The 13,694-nt window shown below is 47.0% G+C and overlaps 1 protein-coding gene and 2 long non-coding RNA genes across 3 annotated transcripts; all 3 read right to left on the bottom strand.

Annotated features, from left to right (window-relative positions):
• Window positions 1–163: 163 nt before the first annotated feature.
• Window positions 164–3,214, bottom strand: LOC121844216. The gene is made up of 3 exons (XR_006081891.1): window positions 3,033–3,214; window positions 394–554; window positions 164–180 (listed from the first exon to the last, which is right to left on the bottom strand). It is a non-coding gene; the product is annotated as an uncharacterized LOC121844216 (long non-coding RNA).
• Window positions 3,215–6,429: 3,215 nt separating this feature from the next.
• LOC121844215 lies at window positions 6,430–7,705 on the bottom strand. The gene is made up of 2 exons (XR_006081890.1): window positions 6,528–7,705; window positions 6,430–6,480 (listed from the first exon to the last, which is right to left on the bottom strand). It is a non-coding gene; the product is annotated as an uncharacterized LOC121844215 (long non-coding RNA).
• Window positions 7,706–7,911: 206 nt separating this feature from the next.
• On the bottom strand, window positions 7,912–12,819 carry LOC121844214 (RNA demethylase ALKBH5-like). The gene is made up of 7 exons (XM_042314091.1): window positions 12,060–12,819; window positions 10,859–11,029; window positions 10,491–10,632; window positions 10,023–10,239; window positions 9,863–9,943; window positions 9,596–9,718; window positions 7,912–9,259 (listed from the first exon to the last, which is right to left on the bottom strand). The coding sequence occupies exons 1-7, from the start codon at window positions 12,273–12,275 to the stop codon at window positions 9,112–9,114; spliced, it is 1,098 nt and encodes a 365-aa protein (XP_042170025.1). The 5' UTR covers window positions 12,276–12,819; the 3' UTR covers window positions 7,912–9,111.
• Between the last annotated feature and the right edge of the window lie 875 nt (window positions 12,820–13,694).

Below are 13,694 nucleotides of genomic sequence, written 5' to 3'. Positions count from 1 at the left end.
TACAGACACATTATAAACCTGCACGTTCTATCAACTACAGACACATTATAAACCTGCACGTTCTATCAACTACAGACACACACACATTATAAACCTGCACGTTCTATCAACTACAGACACATTATAAACCTGCACGTTGTATCAACTACAGACACATTATAAACCTGCACGTTCTATCAACTACAGACACATTATAAACCTGAACTTCCATTGTTCAGACACACACATATGCGCTCTCTCACACACATACAGGCCCTGTTCGAGTGCATAAAATCTGTGATGCATTGTGGGTCAATTGTGACTGACTTAAATACCTACAAAACGGTAATGAGTAATTATGATGCTAGTTGATTTTTTCAGTCAGATGAAAGTCACACTCTCTCTCTCTCTCACCCTCTTGACAGCCAACGTAGCGATGCCCAGCACCGCGGCCCCTCCCACTCCCAGGACCAATCGGGCATTAGCCAGCAGGAAGTTTATCACCACGGCGATGCCCTCCTCACCCCGGCTCCTCCCCCACCGGAAGTCCATCACTTCCTGTCCGGCAGCGTCACCTGATAGAAACAAGAAGCAGAGAGAGAGAGAGAGATGACTTTCCGTTTCTGTCGAGGGATATATATGTATAGGCAGGGGCGTAACCTTCACTGGGGACATGCCCCCCCTCCACCCCACATTCTGAAATGCCATTTTTGTCCCCCTCCAGTTTTATCATTGGAATGTGATACAAAACGAGGCTTTAGGACCATGCAGACGCCTCTGAGCCGTCGGGTTTGGAGTGTTTATCCGACTGGGATTTTAAAAAATGTACAGTACCAGTCAAAAGTTTAGACACGCCTACTCATTCAAGGGTTTTTCTTTATTTTTTACTATTTTCTACATTGTAGAATAATAGTGAAGACATCAAAACTATGAAATAACACATATGGAATCACGTAGTAAATAAAAAAAGTGTTAAACAAATATATGTTAGATTCTTCAAAGTAGCCACCCTTTGCCTTGATGAGAGCTTTGCACACTCTTGGAATTCTCTCAACCAGCTTCATGAGGAATGCTTTTACAACAGTCTTGAAGGAGTTCCCACATATGCTGAGCACTTGTTGGCTGTTTTTCCTTCACTCTGCGGTCCAACTCATCCCAAACCATCTCAATTGGGTTGAGGTCGGGTGATTGTGGAGGCCAGGTCATCTGATGCAGCACTCCATCACCCTCCTTCTTGGTCAAATAGCCCTTATACAGCCTGGAGGTGTGTTGGGTCATTGTCCTGTTGAAAAACAAATTATAGTCCCACTAAGCACAAACCATGATTTTTGCCTTCACTATTATTCTACAATGTCCAAACTTTTGACTGGTACTGTATACGACTGGTTCAGTCTCCAGAAGGTCCTAGAGACTGAACCAGTCCTGTCAGTCAACACCAGAGACAGGTGGTGACAGGTCCAGGTCCTAGAGACTGAACCAGTCCTGTCAGTCAACACCAGAGATAGGAGGTGACAGGTCTAGGTCCTAGAGACTGAACCAGTCCTGTCAGTCAACACCAGAGATAGGAGGTGACAGGTCTAGGTCCCAGAGACTGAACCAGTCCTATCAGTCAACACCAGAGATATGACAGGTCTGGTCCCAGAGACTGAACCAGTCCTATCTCTGGTGTTGACTGACAGGCCTGTGTCACACTTTCCTTTCCCAGCTCTACGTGACCGTTTTATGTTGGTGTCATATTTATCTCCTGCTGCACCTGGCAGACAGAAATAGCCTCAGCAGATCACTCTGACAGAAAGTAGAGTCAGATCATTGGATGTCCCCTTGGCTACCCTGGCACTAGACAGAGCCCAAGACTTCATCCCAAATGACACCCTATTCTCTATGGGCTCTGGCCAAATGTAGTGCACTATATAGGGAAAAGGGTGCTAGGGCCCTGGCCAAAAGTAGTGCACTATATAGGGAAATGGGTGTCATTTGGGAATCAGACCAGTCTATTTAAAGACTGAGATGAGCTCCATTTGTGCAGGTCACATTATATTCCAGCTACTGTATATTCCTGGACCTGCTCAGATATAACAACCACCAACCAACTACCAGGGACCAGAATCTCAACGTCCAAACTCTCTACATATGTATCTGCCATGGACCATATTGACTTATTCTCCCTGGGTCAGTATGTGCAACCTGAGACACGTTGTCCAATTCCAAATTCCAGGCATCAGCTGAGAAGGGAGCTATTCATTCACCAAATGTTGACCCTTTTCTAGTACAATAACACACATCAACATAACGGGGTCGATATATCTAACTCGCTGTAGCCATATCTATTGACAAGGTTAAGAGGACGTGTGTGATAGCTAGCTAGCCTGAGATAGTAGTTACAAAGCTAATAGAGGTGCACCGTCTCTGTTTATCTCCCCTTCGCCCAGTGTTTAATTGCAGCTGGTCTGGTTAGGTGGGATGGGCGCCGTACAGTGAAATGTTTGTTTTGAAACTAGCTAGGTTAGCTGGTTAGCAGTAAATCAACTATTCGTAAAAACGCTGTAATGTTACTGTGAAAAGACAGCGGCCCGGATCTCACCGCATATCAACATGGGCGGGACAAAACTGTTGTTTTGCATCCGAACAAGACAAACTAGTTAGCCATGTAGCTAGTTAAGTTAGCCACATTACGTTAGCTAGTTAAGTTAGCCACATTACGTTAGCTAGCTAAGTTAGCCACATTACGTTAGCAGGTTAAGTTAGCCACATTACGTTAGCTAGTTAAGTTAGCCACATTACGTTAGCTAGTTAAGTTAGCCACATTACGTTAGCTAGTTAAGTTAGCTACATTACGTTAGCTAGTTAAGTTAGCCACATTACGTTAGCTAGTTAAGTTAGCCACATTACGTTAGCTAGTTAAGTTAGCCACATTATGTTAGCTAGTTAAGTTAGCCACATTATGTTAGCTAGTTAAGTTAGCCACATTACGTTAGCAGGTTAAGTTAGCCACATTACGTTAGCCAGCTACAGCTGTTGTTATCATTTAGCTTAGCTGTTCGGGGACAACTCACCAATCTACAACTTCTGCTATATTGTATTCAAACTCCAATCCATTTTGTTAAAATAAAAATATAAAAAGCACCGTTATTTAGCCGACTAGTCGACCATATCTTGTCTTTTGATTTTCTGTCACCATGAAAAGACGTCACACATAGTTACCGTTACCTAGGGACGGATCCCCGCAGACGTTACGCATCACGTCATCGGATGGCATATAATGTTCTTAGATTAAAGATGTAAAATATATTAAAACATATTTTTTTTAAATATAGACATATATAATGTTCTTAGATTTAAAAATAAATAAATATATATATATAATGTTCTTAGATGACACGTAAAAATACCTAGGTTGTAAGATCTGGCAGGCGGGACAAAAAAGCTGCTAGAATTGTAGCTATATGCATGTCCCTTAAGGTCCTTGTGTAATTGTAATGTGATATTGTACCCCCTAGCTCGATTGTCCATTGTTTGTAATCTATATATGCTTGTGTTCCCTCATGTGCTTTATGTATTGATTTGTTGTTAATAAAAAATAAAATAAAAAATCTGGCAGGCGGAAGAAACGCCTGGGCAGAGGAACACGCCCATTACATTGTCCATATAATTGACAACCAGGCGGACCAATGGCAGGAGACGTTATGTTCTGACGTTGACGTTTGGGGTCTTTGCAGCTGAAGGGGTGGGAGTTGTATTTATTTATATTTTACCCCAAAAACACGCATACATTTATTGTGTGTAAAAGATAATTTAGTCGGAACTGGGACATTTCCGACCTGCTAACTGGTTGTAGTTATACATTTGCCTGCGTTCAACCAGTTAGCAAGTTGGACATTTCAGAGTGTCCTAGTATTTACTAGTACGTGAACGCGGTATTACCTTTTCAATTTGCGGAGAACATTAATTCGACCTGGTTTTGATAATTAATTACCACATAATCCCGCGTTTTTCATCTTATTTTTGTTGTTGTGTTTTATTATGGATCCCCATCAGTTCCTGCAGTTACTCTTCCTGTGGTTTATTATGGATCCCCATTAGTTCCTGCCAAGGCAGTAGCTACTCTTCCTGGGTTTATTATGGATCCCCATTAGTTCCTGCCAAGGCAGCAGTTACTCTTCCTGGGGTTTATTATGGATCCCCATTAGTTCCTGCAGCAGTTACTCTTCCTGTGGTTTATTATGGATCCCCATTAGTTCCTGCCAAGGCAGCAGCTACTCTTCCTGGGGTTTATTATGGATCCCCATTAGTTCCTGCCAAGGCAGCAGTTACTCTTCCTGGGGTTTATTATGGATCCCCATTAGTTCCTGCCAAGGCAGCAGCTACTCTTCCTGGGGTTTATTATGGATCCCCATTAGTTCCTGCCAAGGCAGCAGCTACTCTTCCTGTGTCCAGCAACATTTTTACCTGTTATTTAAATGTGATTCTACTGCTGCATCAGTTACCTGATGTGGAATAGAGTTCCATGTAGTCATGGCTCTATGTAGCACTGTGCGCCTCCCTGTTCTGGATGGTCTGTGGCATCTTGGACTTGGGGGACTGTGAAGTTTAAACAGACTCTGGTGGCATGTCTTGTGGGGTATGAATGGGTGTCTGAGCTGTGTGCCAGTAGTTTAAACAGACCTCTGGTGGCATGTCTTGTGTCTTAAACAGAGAGCTCAGTGCATTCAGCATGGCAATACCTCTTACAAAAACAAGTAGTGATGAAGTCAACCTCTACTCTACTTTGAGCCAGGAGAGATTGACATGCATGTCATTCATATTCACTCTCCATGTACATCTAAGGACCAAGTCCTCTTTGTGGCACCAGAGTACACAGTAGATCAGTAAATCCTTGTCAATATCAGTGTGTTTTGTGATGACTGAGCCATCTGACTCATTGAATGATGGAGCAGAGTTGACCCTTTTGTCCTGCATTTCATTTAAGCTCCAAGGTTTTTTCACCGGTCAAGGGTCCCGTTGGGTTGAGCTTCAAACAGCTAGAACAGCTGCACACCTGGGCCTGTCACACTCTCGGGCCTGTCACACTCTCCTGTCCTCTCTGCCTGTCCCTCTCTGGGCCTGTCCCTCTCGGGCCTGTCCCTCTCTGGGCCTGTCCACTCTCTGGGCCTGTCCCTCTCTGGGCCTGCCCTCCCACTCTCTGGGCCTGTCCACCTTCGGGGCCTGTCACACTCTCACCTGTCACACTCTCGGGGCCTGTCACACTCTCGGGGCCTGTCACACCTCGGGCCTGTCACACTCACTCACTCGGGGCCTGTCACACACTCTCTCGGGGCCTGTCACTCTCTCGGGGCCTGTCACTCTCTGGGCCTGTCACACTCGGGGCCTGTCACGCCTGGGCCTAGACCTGTCCAGTTGAGCCTGTCACTCTGGGCCTGTCCCATTGAGCCGGTCTCTGGACCTAGACCTGTCACCCTGGGCCTGTCACTCTGGACCTAGACTTGTCCCGTCGAGCCTGTCACTCTGGGCCTAGACCTGTCCCGTTGAACCTGTCACTCTGGACCTAGACCTGTCCCATTGAGCCTGTCCAATTCTCCCAGGAGTAGAACTTTACAACCACTAACTCTGGTTCTGTCCCTCTGGGTCCTGTCCCACTCTGGTCCTGTCCACCTCTCCCAGGAGTAGAACTTTACAACCACTAACTCTGGTCCTGTCCCACTCTGGTCCTGTCCCACTCTGGTCCTGTCCACCTCTCCCAGAAGGAGTAGAACTTTACAACCACTCAGTCCAATAAGAAGAGAAACAGTTTAGGAAGATATTATTTTAAAACGGAAGCATTTTTGTGGAACAGTTCTTTTTTTTACAGTTTAAACTAAAACCTAAACAGATCATTACTATTATGTATCAGTCCACAGTTCTTTATACATAAACCCTGTCAGTTGAACAGCAGGTTTACAACAGGGCTTCACTGAACAAACCCCCCACACTCACCTGCAACCCAAATGGCTTCCTGTAGTGAACTAGGTTTGACCAGGACCCATTGGGCTGCTACCCCCTGGTCTAGCAAAGTGCACAGCACAGGGAACAGTGTACCAATAGGACATGTTATACAGTCCATGGTTCCTCTGTGTAACAGACAGTAAACCAGCCAGTCAGTCAGCTCTTCCATTCATAAAGGTCTTTAAACTGTACATCTTATTACAAACCATGTTACATACATGTTATCATCATCATCATCATGGCATCTCAACAGACACTAAGAGGTCAGCCCACTCCCGAACGGCTCCCTGTTCCCTATTATAGTGCACTACTTTAGCCACTATGTTTTAGGTGTTAATTAGGTGTTTGTTGTGTAATTTGTTAGATATTAGGTTCTGATGAGGTGGCTGAGGTGGCTGGGAACCCCCTCTGGCCAGTAGTAGTGTTACCTAGGGAACAGGATGGTGGCTGACCCTCTGGCCAGTAGTAGTGTTACCTAGGGAACAGGATGGTGGCTGACCCTCTGGCCAGTAGTAGTGTTACCTAGGGAACAGGATGGTGGCTGACCCTCTGGCCAGTAGTAGTGTTACCTAGGGAACAGGATGCCGTTTGAGCTGAACAATAAAAAGGGATATAGCATAGATATATGTTTTCTAGAATATGCAACAGAAAGTTTGATTGGCCGGTCGGACCGGTGAAGGGGGGGTGTTGACATGGTTACCACGGTTACAGCGGGACGTAACGTGTGGAAAAACGTTCAGGTAGAAATATGTTATGTAGAAGAAACACGCCTCTCTGACAGACGTAGAATAAGGAACCGTGGTCGGCTCTATCCGTGACATTTCTAGCTGCTCACGTTTCACAACGTTTCACAACGTTTCACAACGTTTCGGCGACTGAACGTGGCCCCTGGTCAGGTGTTCAGCTGTAACCACGGTTACACCCTTTAGTTAAATCCTGTGTATTTAATGACGTCAGATGCTCAAAATTAAAGTTCTGGAGGGAGGAGGGGGTTTGAAAAACGTACTGCCGTGACTCCTCTCCACCCCTCTGAAACGTTTCATTAAGTCTACGGGCCAAATCAGCACCTGAGAATTGGTGATTTGTCTAATTGATCAGCATAGCGGAAATAAAAGCTGTGCATCTGTCAGAGAACAAGCCCCCCGCCCCCTACCCCAAACTAACAATAAAATAACTATAATCAACCAATGGGAAAAGTCAAGGTAAAGATGAAGTAAAAGAGGTGACTGTAACAACAGGTCCTGTAGTAAACAACGTAACATGCAGGACGGGGGGGGCTTAGAGACACTAGAGGAAGACGTAGCTCTGGTCCAAGGCGTTACTACTGAAGGTGTTGTCGTCCCCCCAGATACTACCTCCCTATAATGGTTCAGGGTGACAGGGTAGATCACTGACCCAGGAACAGATACTACCTCCCTATAATGGTTCAGGGTGACAGGGTAGATCACTGATCCAGGAACAGATACTACCTCCCTATAATGGTTCAGGGTGACAGGGTAGAACACTGACCCAGGAACAGATACTACCTCCCTATAATGGTTCAGGGTGACAGGGTAGATCACTGACCCAGGAACAGATACTACCTCCCTATAATGGTTCAGGGTGACAGGGTAGATCACTGACCCAGGAACAGATACTACCTCCCTATAATGGTTCAGGGTGACAGGGTAGATCACTGACCAGGAACAGATACTACCTCCCTATAATGGTTCAGGGTGACAGGGTAGATCACTGATCCAGGAACAGATACTACCAGGGTAGATCCCTATAATGATTCCCTATAATGGTTCAGACAGGGTAGATCACTGACCCAGGAACAGATACTACCTCCCTATAATGGTTCAGGGTGACAGGGTAGAACACTGATCCAGGAACAGATACTACCTCCCTATAATGGTTCAGGGTGACAGGGTAGAACACTGACCCAGGAACAGATACTACCTCCCTATAATGGTTCAGGTTGACAGGGTAGATCACTGATCCAGGAACAGATACTACCTCCCTATAATGGTTCAGGGTGACAGGGTAGATCACTGATCCAGGAACAGATACTAACGGACAAACCCTATGGGGAAAGATCTGGCCAGCTTGTAGACCTAAAAACCTGGAAATGACATTCCTACTGGTTCGTTCAGCCATTCCTACTGGTCCGTTCAGCCATTCCTACTGGTCCGTTCAGCCATTCCTACTGGTCCGTTCAGCCATTCCTACTGGTCCGTTCAGCCATTCCTACTGGGGAAATGAACGGAGGGGGTTTGGGGATAAACGCTGAAAAATAAGGTCTTATACTAGCATAATAATATCAGTCAGTTAACATCACCTTAATGATGAAGTCTTTACGTTGTGGTTCTCTGATAATATCAGTCAGTTAACAGGACATTTATGAATGATGAAGCCTGTATGTGATTTTCCAAATTAAAAAAAATGCTTCAAAATTCACAATTAGCAGATGCCGATCATCTCATAGAACTAAACGTCATCAGACCTTATTTTATATCCCCAACAGAAACGCCTTTCATCTCCCCCATAGGGTCTCTGTCCACTGAACCACGGAGGAGTTAGTTCCTACAGAAACACCATTCATCTCCCCCATAGGGTCTCTGTCCACTGAACCACGGAGGAGTTAGTTCCTACAGAAACACCATTCATCTCCCCCATAGGGTCTCTGTCCACTGAACCACGGAGGAGTTAGTTCCTACAGAAACACCATTCATCTCCCCCATAGGGTCTCTGTCCACTGAACCACGGAGGAGTTAGTTCCTACAGAAACACCATTCATCTCCCCATAGGGTCTCTGTCCACTGAACCACGGAGGAGTTAGTTCCTACAGAAACACCATTCATCTCCCCCATAGGGTCTCTGTCCACTGAACCACGGAGGAGTTAGTTCCTACAGAAACACTGTTTACTAGGACATGGGACATGGGGGAGCGTAGCAACAGGGGGTTGGCAGCATAGCAACAGTAGAACTTCCCACAGTCTTACTGTAACCCCGCCCCCTGTCCTCAGGCCAGTCTCTGATTGGCTGACAGCCTCGTGGCGTGTTCCATCCATCCGAGCATGCAGGGGGGGGGGTTTAACAGACTGACGATCCAACGCCCTCACTCACACACACACACACACTCTCTCTCTCTGAGCCCATCCAGTCCGGTGTTCAGTGACGCCGCATCTTGACCTTGCGTGACACGTCGCCATCTCGGCTCCGCCTCCAGTAGTTCTCGGAGCTGTTGCTACGGCGATGAAGGCGGGACGAAGAGGAGGAGTGACGATTCTCCTCCTTATCCATCTCCAGAACCCTCGGTCTGACAGAGAGAGAAGAAGAGTTAGGGGGGAGGGGCTCTAGTCCTGTATCTCAGGTAGAAGGAGTTAGGGGAGGGGCTCTAGTCCTGTATCTCAGGTAGGAGGAGTTAGGGAGGGGCTCTGGTCCTGTATCTCAGGTAGGAGGAGTTAGGGGAGGGGCTCTAGTCCTGTATCTCAGGTAGGAGGAGTTAGGGGAGGGGCTCTGGTCCTGTGTGTGACTACCTGTATCTCAGGTAGGAGGAGTTAGGGGAGGGGCTCTGGTCCTGTATCTCAGGTAGGAGGAGTTAGGGGAGGGGCTCTGGTCCTGTGTGTGAGTGTGTCTCCCAGTGTGTGAGTACCTGTGTGCAGCGTCTGGGTCAGCTCTGCGGTGAGAGCGTTTGGCCTTCAGAGGGGCGTGTTTCTCAGGGGGGGAGGGGTTAGGGGAGGGGCTCTGGTCTACACGGGGAGCATCTGGTCTCGTCCTGCACACAACACCCATATCACACCATAGACAGACACACACACACACACACAGACAGAGAGAGAGAGAGAGAGAGAGAGTTAGTGCAATAGCCTGACGCCACAGTCAACCTGCTAACTCTTGGTTGTCATGGTGACAGACATACTTCCTGAGGATGATGACGGCTCGTCTCTCCTTGATGTCCTGGGGGCGGATACAGTGGGTGATGTCATCAGCCGCGTAGCCACTGAGAGGAGAGAGAACACTATGACATCACACCTCTCCCTCTCACACACTCTCTCTCTCTCTCCACCTCCCTCGCCTACCTGAGGACAGTAACACTTCCTCTCCTGACAGGAAGCTCCAGGACGGGCTCAGACACTCTGATTGGTTTAAACTGGAAGCGGCAGCCGAAGCAGAGGGCCGAGTCTGAGAAGAAGGACACGGATACGATTGGCCGGGCGAAGATGTGGAGCGGGTCGACATGTGACACGATGCAGCCGCCTGGTTGGTAGTCGTTGATCACCGCTGAGTTCACAAAACCTACAGGACAACAACAACATCAACAACAGGAGACAGGAAGCAGGAGACAGGAAGCACAGTTAAGGTCAAATCGAGACAGGAAGTGGGCTGGAGCACAGTTAAGGTCAAATCGGAGACAGGAAGTGGGCTGGAGCACATTAAGGTCAAATTTGAGACAGGAAGTGGGCTGGAGCACGTTAAGGTAAAATCTGAGACAGGAAGTGGGCTGGGGTTGAGTAACGAACAGGATGTTAGAGGTTAAAAGTTATTACCTTCAGGTACGACCCCGCTGGCGACCAGTTTAGTGATGACGAGGTCGTGAACCCAGGTCGGGATGTCGTCCACCTCTCCTTTAGGGTACAATCTCTCCTGACCAGGTCCTCTCTTCTCTAGCTGGGCCCCGTATGTATAGCCCTGGAAGACGAGACGAGGTTTAGAGACAGAGAGAGGAGGAAGAGAGGGGTTTAGAGACAGAGAGAGGGAGGAAGAGAGGGGTTTGGAGACAAAGAGAGGGAGGAAGAAAGGGGTTTGGAGACAGAGCGAAAGAGAGGCGAGGAGAGAAAGATAGGAGTGTTAGAGACAAAGAGGAAGATGGGGGGGGGTAGAGGCCGAGAGAGGAACAACAGGTGCGTGACCTCACCTCTCCAAAGAAATATTTGTTCCGTAGCGGTGCCCGATCTACGGTGTGTTCCCGGTAAAGCCCCGCTTCTCCGTTAGCAACCACCTCATTTATCTTGCCCTCAATGACATCACAGTCCTCTTTAGAGAAGACCTCTACCTGAACAATGCCACTCTGGACACGCCTCGCCTCCTGGAGGGAGATGGAGAGAGAGATGGAGGGAGGGCAATGGAGGGAGAGAGAGATGGACGGAGGGAGAGAGAGAGAGAAAGATGGAGGGAGAGAGATGGAGGGAGAGAGAGAGAAAGATGGAGGGAGAGAGATGGAGGGAGAGAGATGGAGAGAGAGAGATGGAGGGAGAGATGGAGAGAGAGATGGAGGGAGAGAGATGGAGAGAGATGGAGGGAGATGGAGAGAGATGGAGGGAGATGGAGGGAGAGAGAGATGGAGAGAGAGATGGAGGGAGAGAGATGGAGAGAGATGGAGGGAGATGGAGAGAGAGATGGAGGGAGAGAGATGGAGAGAGATGGAGGGAGGAGAGAGATGGAGAGAGATGGGGAGAGAGAGATGGAGAGATGGAGGAGAGAGAGAGATGGAGGGAGAGAGAGATGGAGGGAGAGAGAGATGGAGAGAGAGAGAGAGATGGAGGGAGAGAGAGATGGAGAGAGAGATGGAGGGAGAGAGAGATGGAGAGAGAGAGATGGAGGGAGAGAGAGATGGAGGGAGAGAGATGGAGATGAGAGAGAGGAGAGAAGATGGAGGGAGAGAGATGGAGGGAGATGGAGAGAGAGATGGAGGGAGAGAGAGGAGATGGAGATGGAGAGAGAGAGATGGAGAGAGAGAGATGGAGAGGAGAGAGATGGATGGAGGATGGAGAGAGAGATGGAGGGAGAGAGATGGAGAGAGAGAGATGGAGAGAGAGAGAGAGGGAGAGAGAGAGATGGATGGAGAGAGAGATGGAGAGAGAGAGATGGAGGGAGAGAGATGGAGGGAGAGAGAGATGGAGGGAGAGAGATGGAGGGAGAGAGAGATGGATAGAGAGAGAGATGGAGGGAGAGAGAAAGATGGAGGGAGAGAGAAAGATGGAGGGAGAGAGAAAGATGGAGGGAGAGAGAAAGATGGAGGGAGAGAGAAAGAAAGTGGGGGGAAAAGACAGAGATATTGATTCATACTTTGAATTGGATTCATCTCAGAGAAGTTCAGTGTCAACAGCAGGTCATACCTGCTCACGGGACTCCACAGGCTCGACCTCATCCTCGGAGGAATCTCGGTGCTTCCGCTTCCGGCCGTTCCCGTTACTACTACCTCCGTCGGTAACTTTAACTTTCCTATTTTTGTAACTGTCGTCCTTATCGGTAACTCTGTTTTTGTAATTGTCCCGGTGAGGAGTCATGGACTTCAGCTTTTCCCGCAGGTCGGAGAAACCACTGGCTGACATGTTTTATTTGATATATAAATGAACAATATGAAATGTAGGAGTTGGTTATATTATAGTTATTTCACTTCCATAATTGTCCGTCTGTAGACGCGGGGACCGGGAGGCTCCCGGTGACCGTCCTCACGGTAGTTATGTTGTGATGTGGCTAACAACTTAGCTCACTTAAAACGGGTTGTTTTCCAACCCAGAAAAGTCGACGATTCAAGTAGTAAAAATACTATTTTTACGAGTTAAATGACACGGAATGAATCTGCGTGTATTAGTTTAGTCGTTGCGTTGTTCGTGTTATTTGACTATTTTCGTGTGAAGACAGGCTAGATAGTTAGCATGCTAACTGGTTAGCAGCCCGTTCAGGCGGAAACTGAAACGGTATTTCAAGTGACGAGGCAAAATCGGTCCAAAAAAATAAAATAATTATGTTCTTACGGTGTTGTCTTGTCCATATGATTTTTAACGGAAGCTTTTTATTTTATTTTTTAAATCGTTATTATATAAGTAAAACTCGTTTAAAAATAAACAAAAACAACACACTTCTAGTTATGAGCACCACGCATTTGTCATTCCTCTGACCCGGGGTTTGAACCAACTACAGACTCGGGGACTTTCTTCTTGGCGGATCGCATCCAACTGTTAGGTGTGTGTTTATACACCGCCACCTACCGGACTGGAGTGAGAGGGCAGTTCACCGACGTGGTCGGTATTTTTAGTTTATTTATTTTTATTTCACCTTTATTTAACCAGAACAAGTTCTCATTTACAACTGTGACCCTGACCAAGATAAAGCAAAGCAGTTCGACACATATAACAACATGGAGTAAAACAAACATACAGTCAATAATACAGTAGAAAAATATAATATAATATAAGTCTATATAGGATGTGAGCAAGTGAGGCGAGATAAGGGAGGTGAAGGCAAACAAGATCTACATTCAATTCTCTTCATTAGTCTTGTTCCTCTAAGAAAGAAATTAAATAGAGCCCCTTGACATCACCATCTACCCTCATTTTTAAAAAGCCACTTACCCCATTCTCACACACTTTGACCCCTATCTGCTCGTTTCACCATGCCGACGGTCTGATAGGATGGGACCCCCACCACCTCAACACACTAACTCTTCTGAAGTTAACATTTCATATACCCCAAAATACATCTCTGCAGTTGCCACCACAGCATCTAGTTTTTCCTGTTGTTTTTACATTCCGTTGATGTGGTACAGTTTCATAACCATTGTTATGAATGCTAAGAAGCCAACCTTTACTGAAGTATAAATCAAGTGTTGGCCGATCCCTAATGCGCTGGAACAAATTTTACTACTCACAGGGATCCTCTTAGGATCCCCCTCGCCCCGTGACCCATCCTCCTCGACTTTCTTCACTGCCTCAGCATACAACACCTTCTGCACGACTCTGACTCTGGTC

Source organism: Oncorhynchus tshawytscha, unplaced genomic scaffold, assembly GCF_018296145.1.
Source record: "Oncorhynchus tshawytscha isolate Ot180627B unplaced genomic scaffold, Otsh_v2.0 Un_contig_7337_pilon_pilon, whole genome shotgun sequence".
In the NCBI taxonomy this organism is placed as follows: Eukaryota; Metazoa; Chordata; class Actinopteri; order Salmoniformes; family Salmonidae; genus Oncorhynchus; species Oncorhynchus tshawytscha.
This window is presented reverse-complemented; position numbering and strand designations above follow the sequence as displayed.

What these genes read in the sequence shown, in the direction of transcription:
- LOC121844214 (XM_042314091.1), bottom strand. Translation starts at nt 12,275, where the DNA reads ATGTCAGCCAGTGGTTTCTCCGACCTGCGGGAAAAGCTGAAGTCCATG. An exon ending in CTGTGGAGTCCCGTGAGCAG is followed by an intron (nt 11,030 to 12,059) that starts GTATGACCTGCT and finishes ATCTCCCTCCAG; the next exon opens with GAGGCGAGGCGTGTCCAGAG. An exon ending in GGAAGTGTTACTGTCCTCAG is followed by an intron (nt 9,944 to 10,022) that starts GTAGGCGAGGGA and finishes CTCTCCTCTCAG; the next exon opens with TGGCTACGCGGCTGATGACA.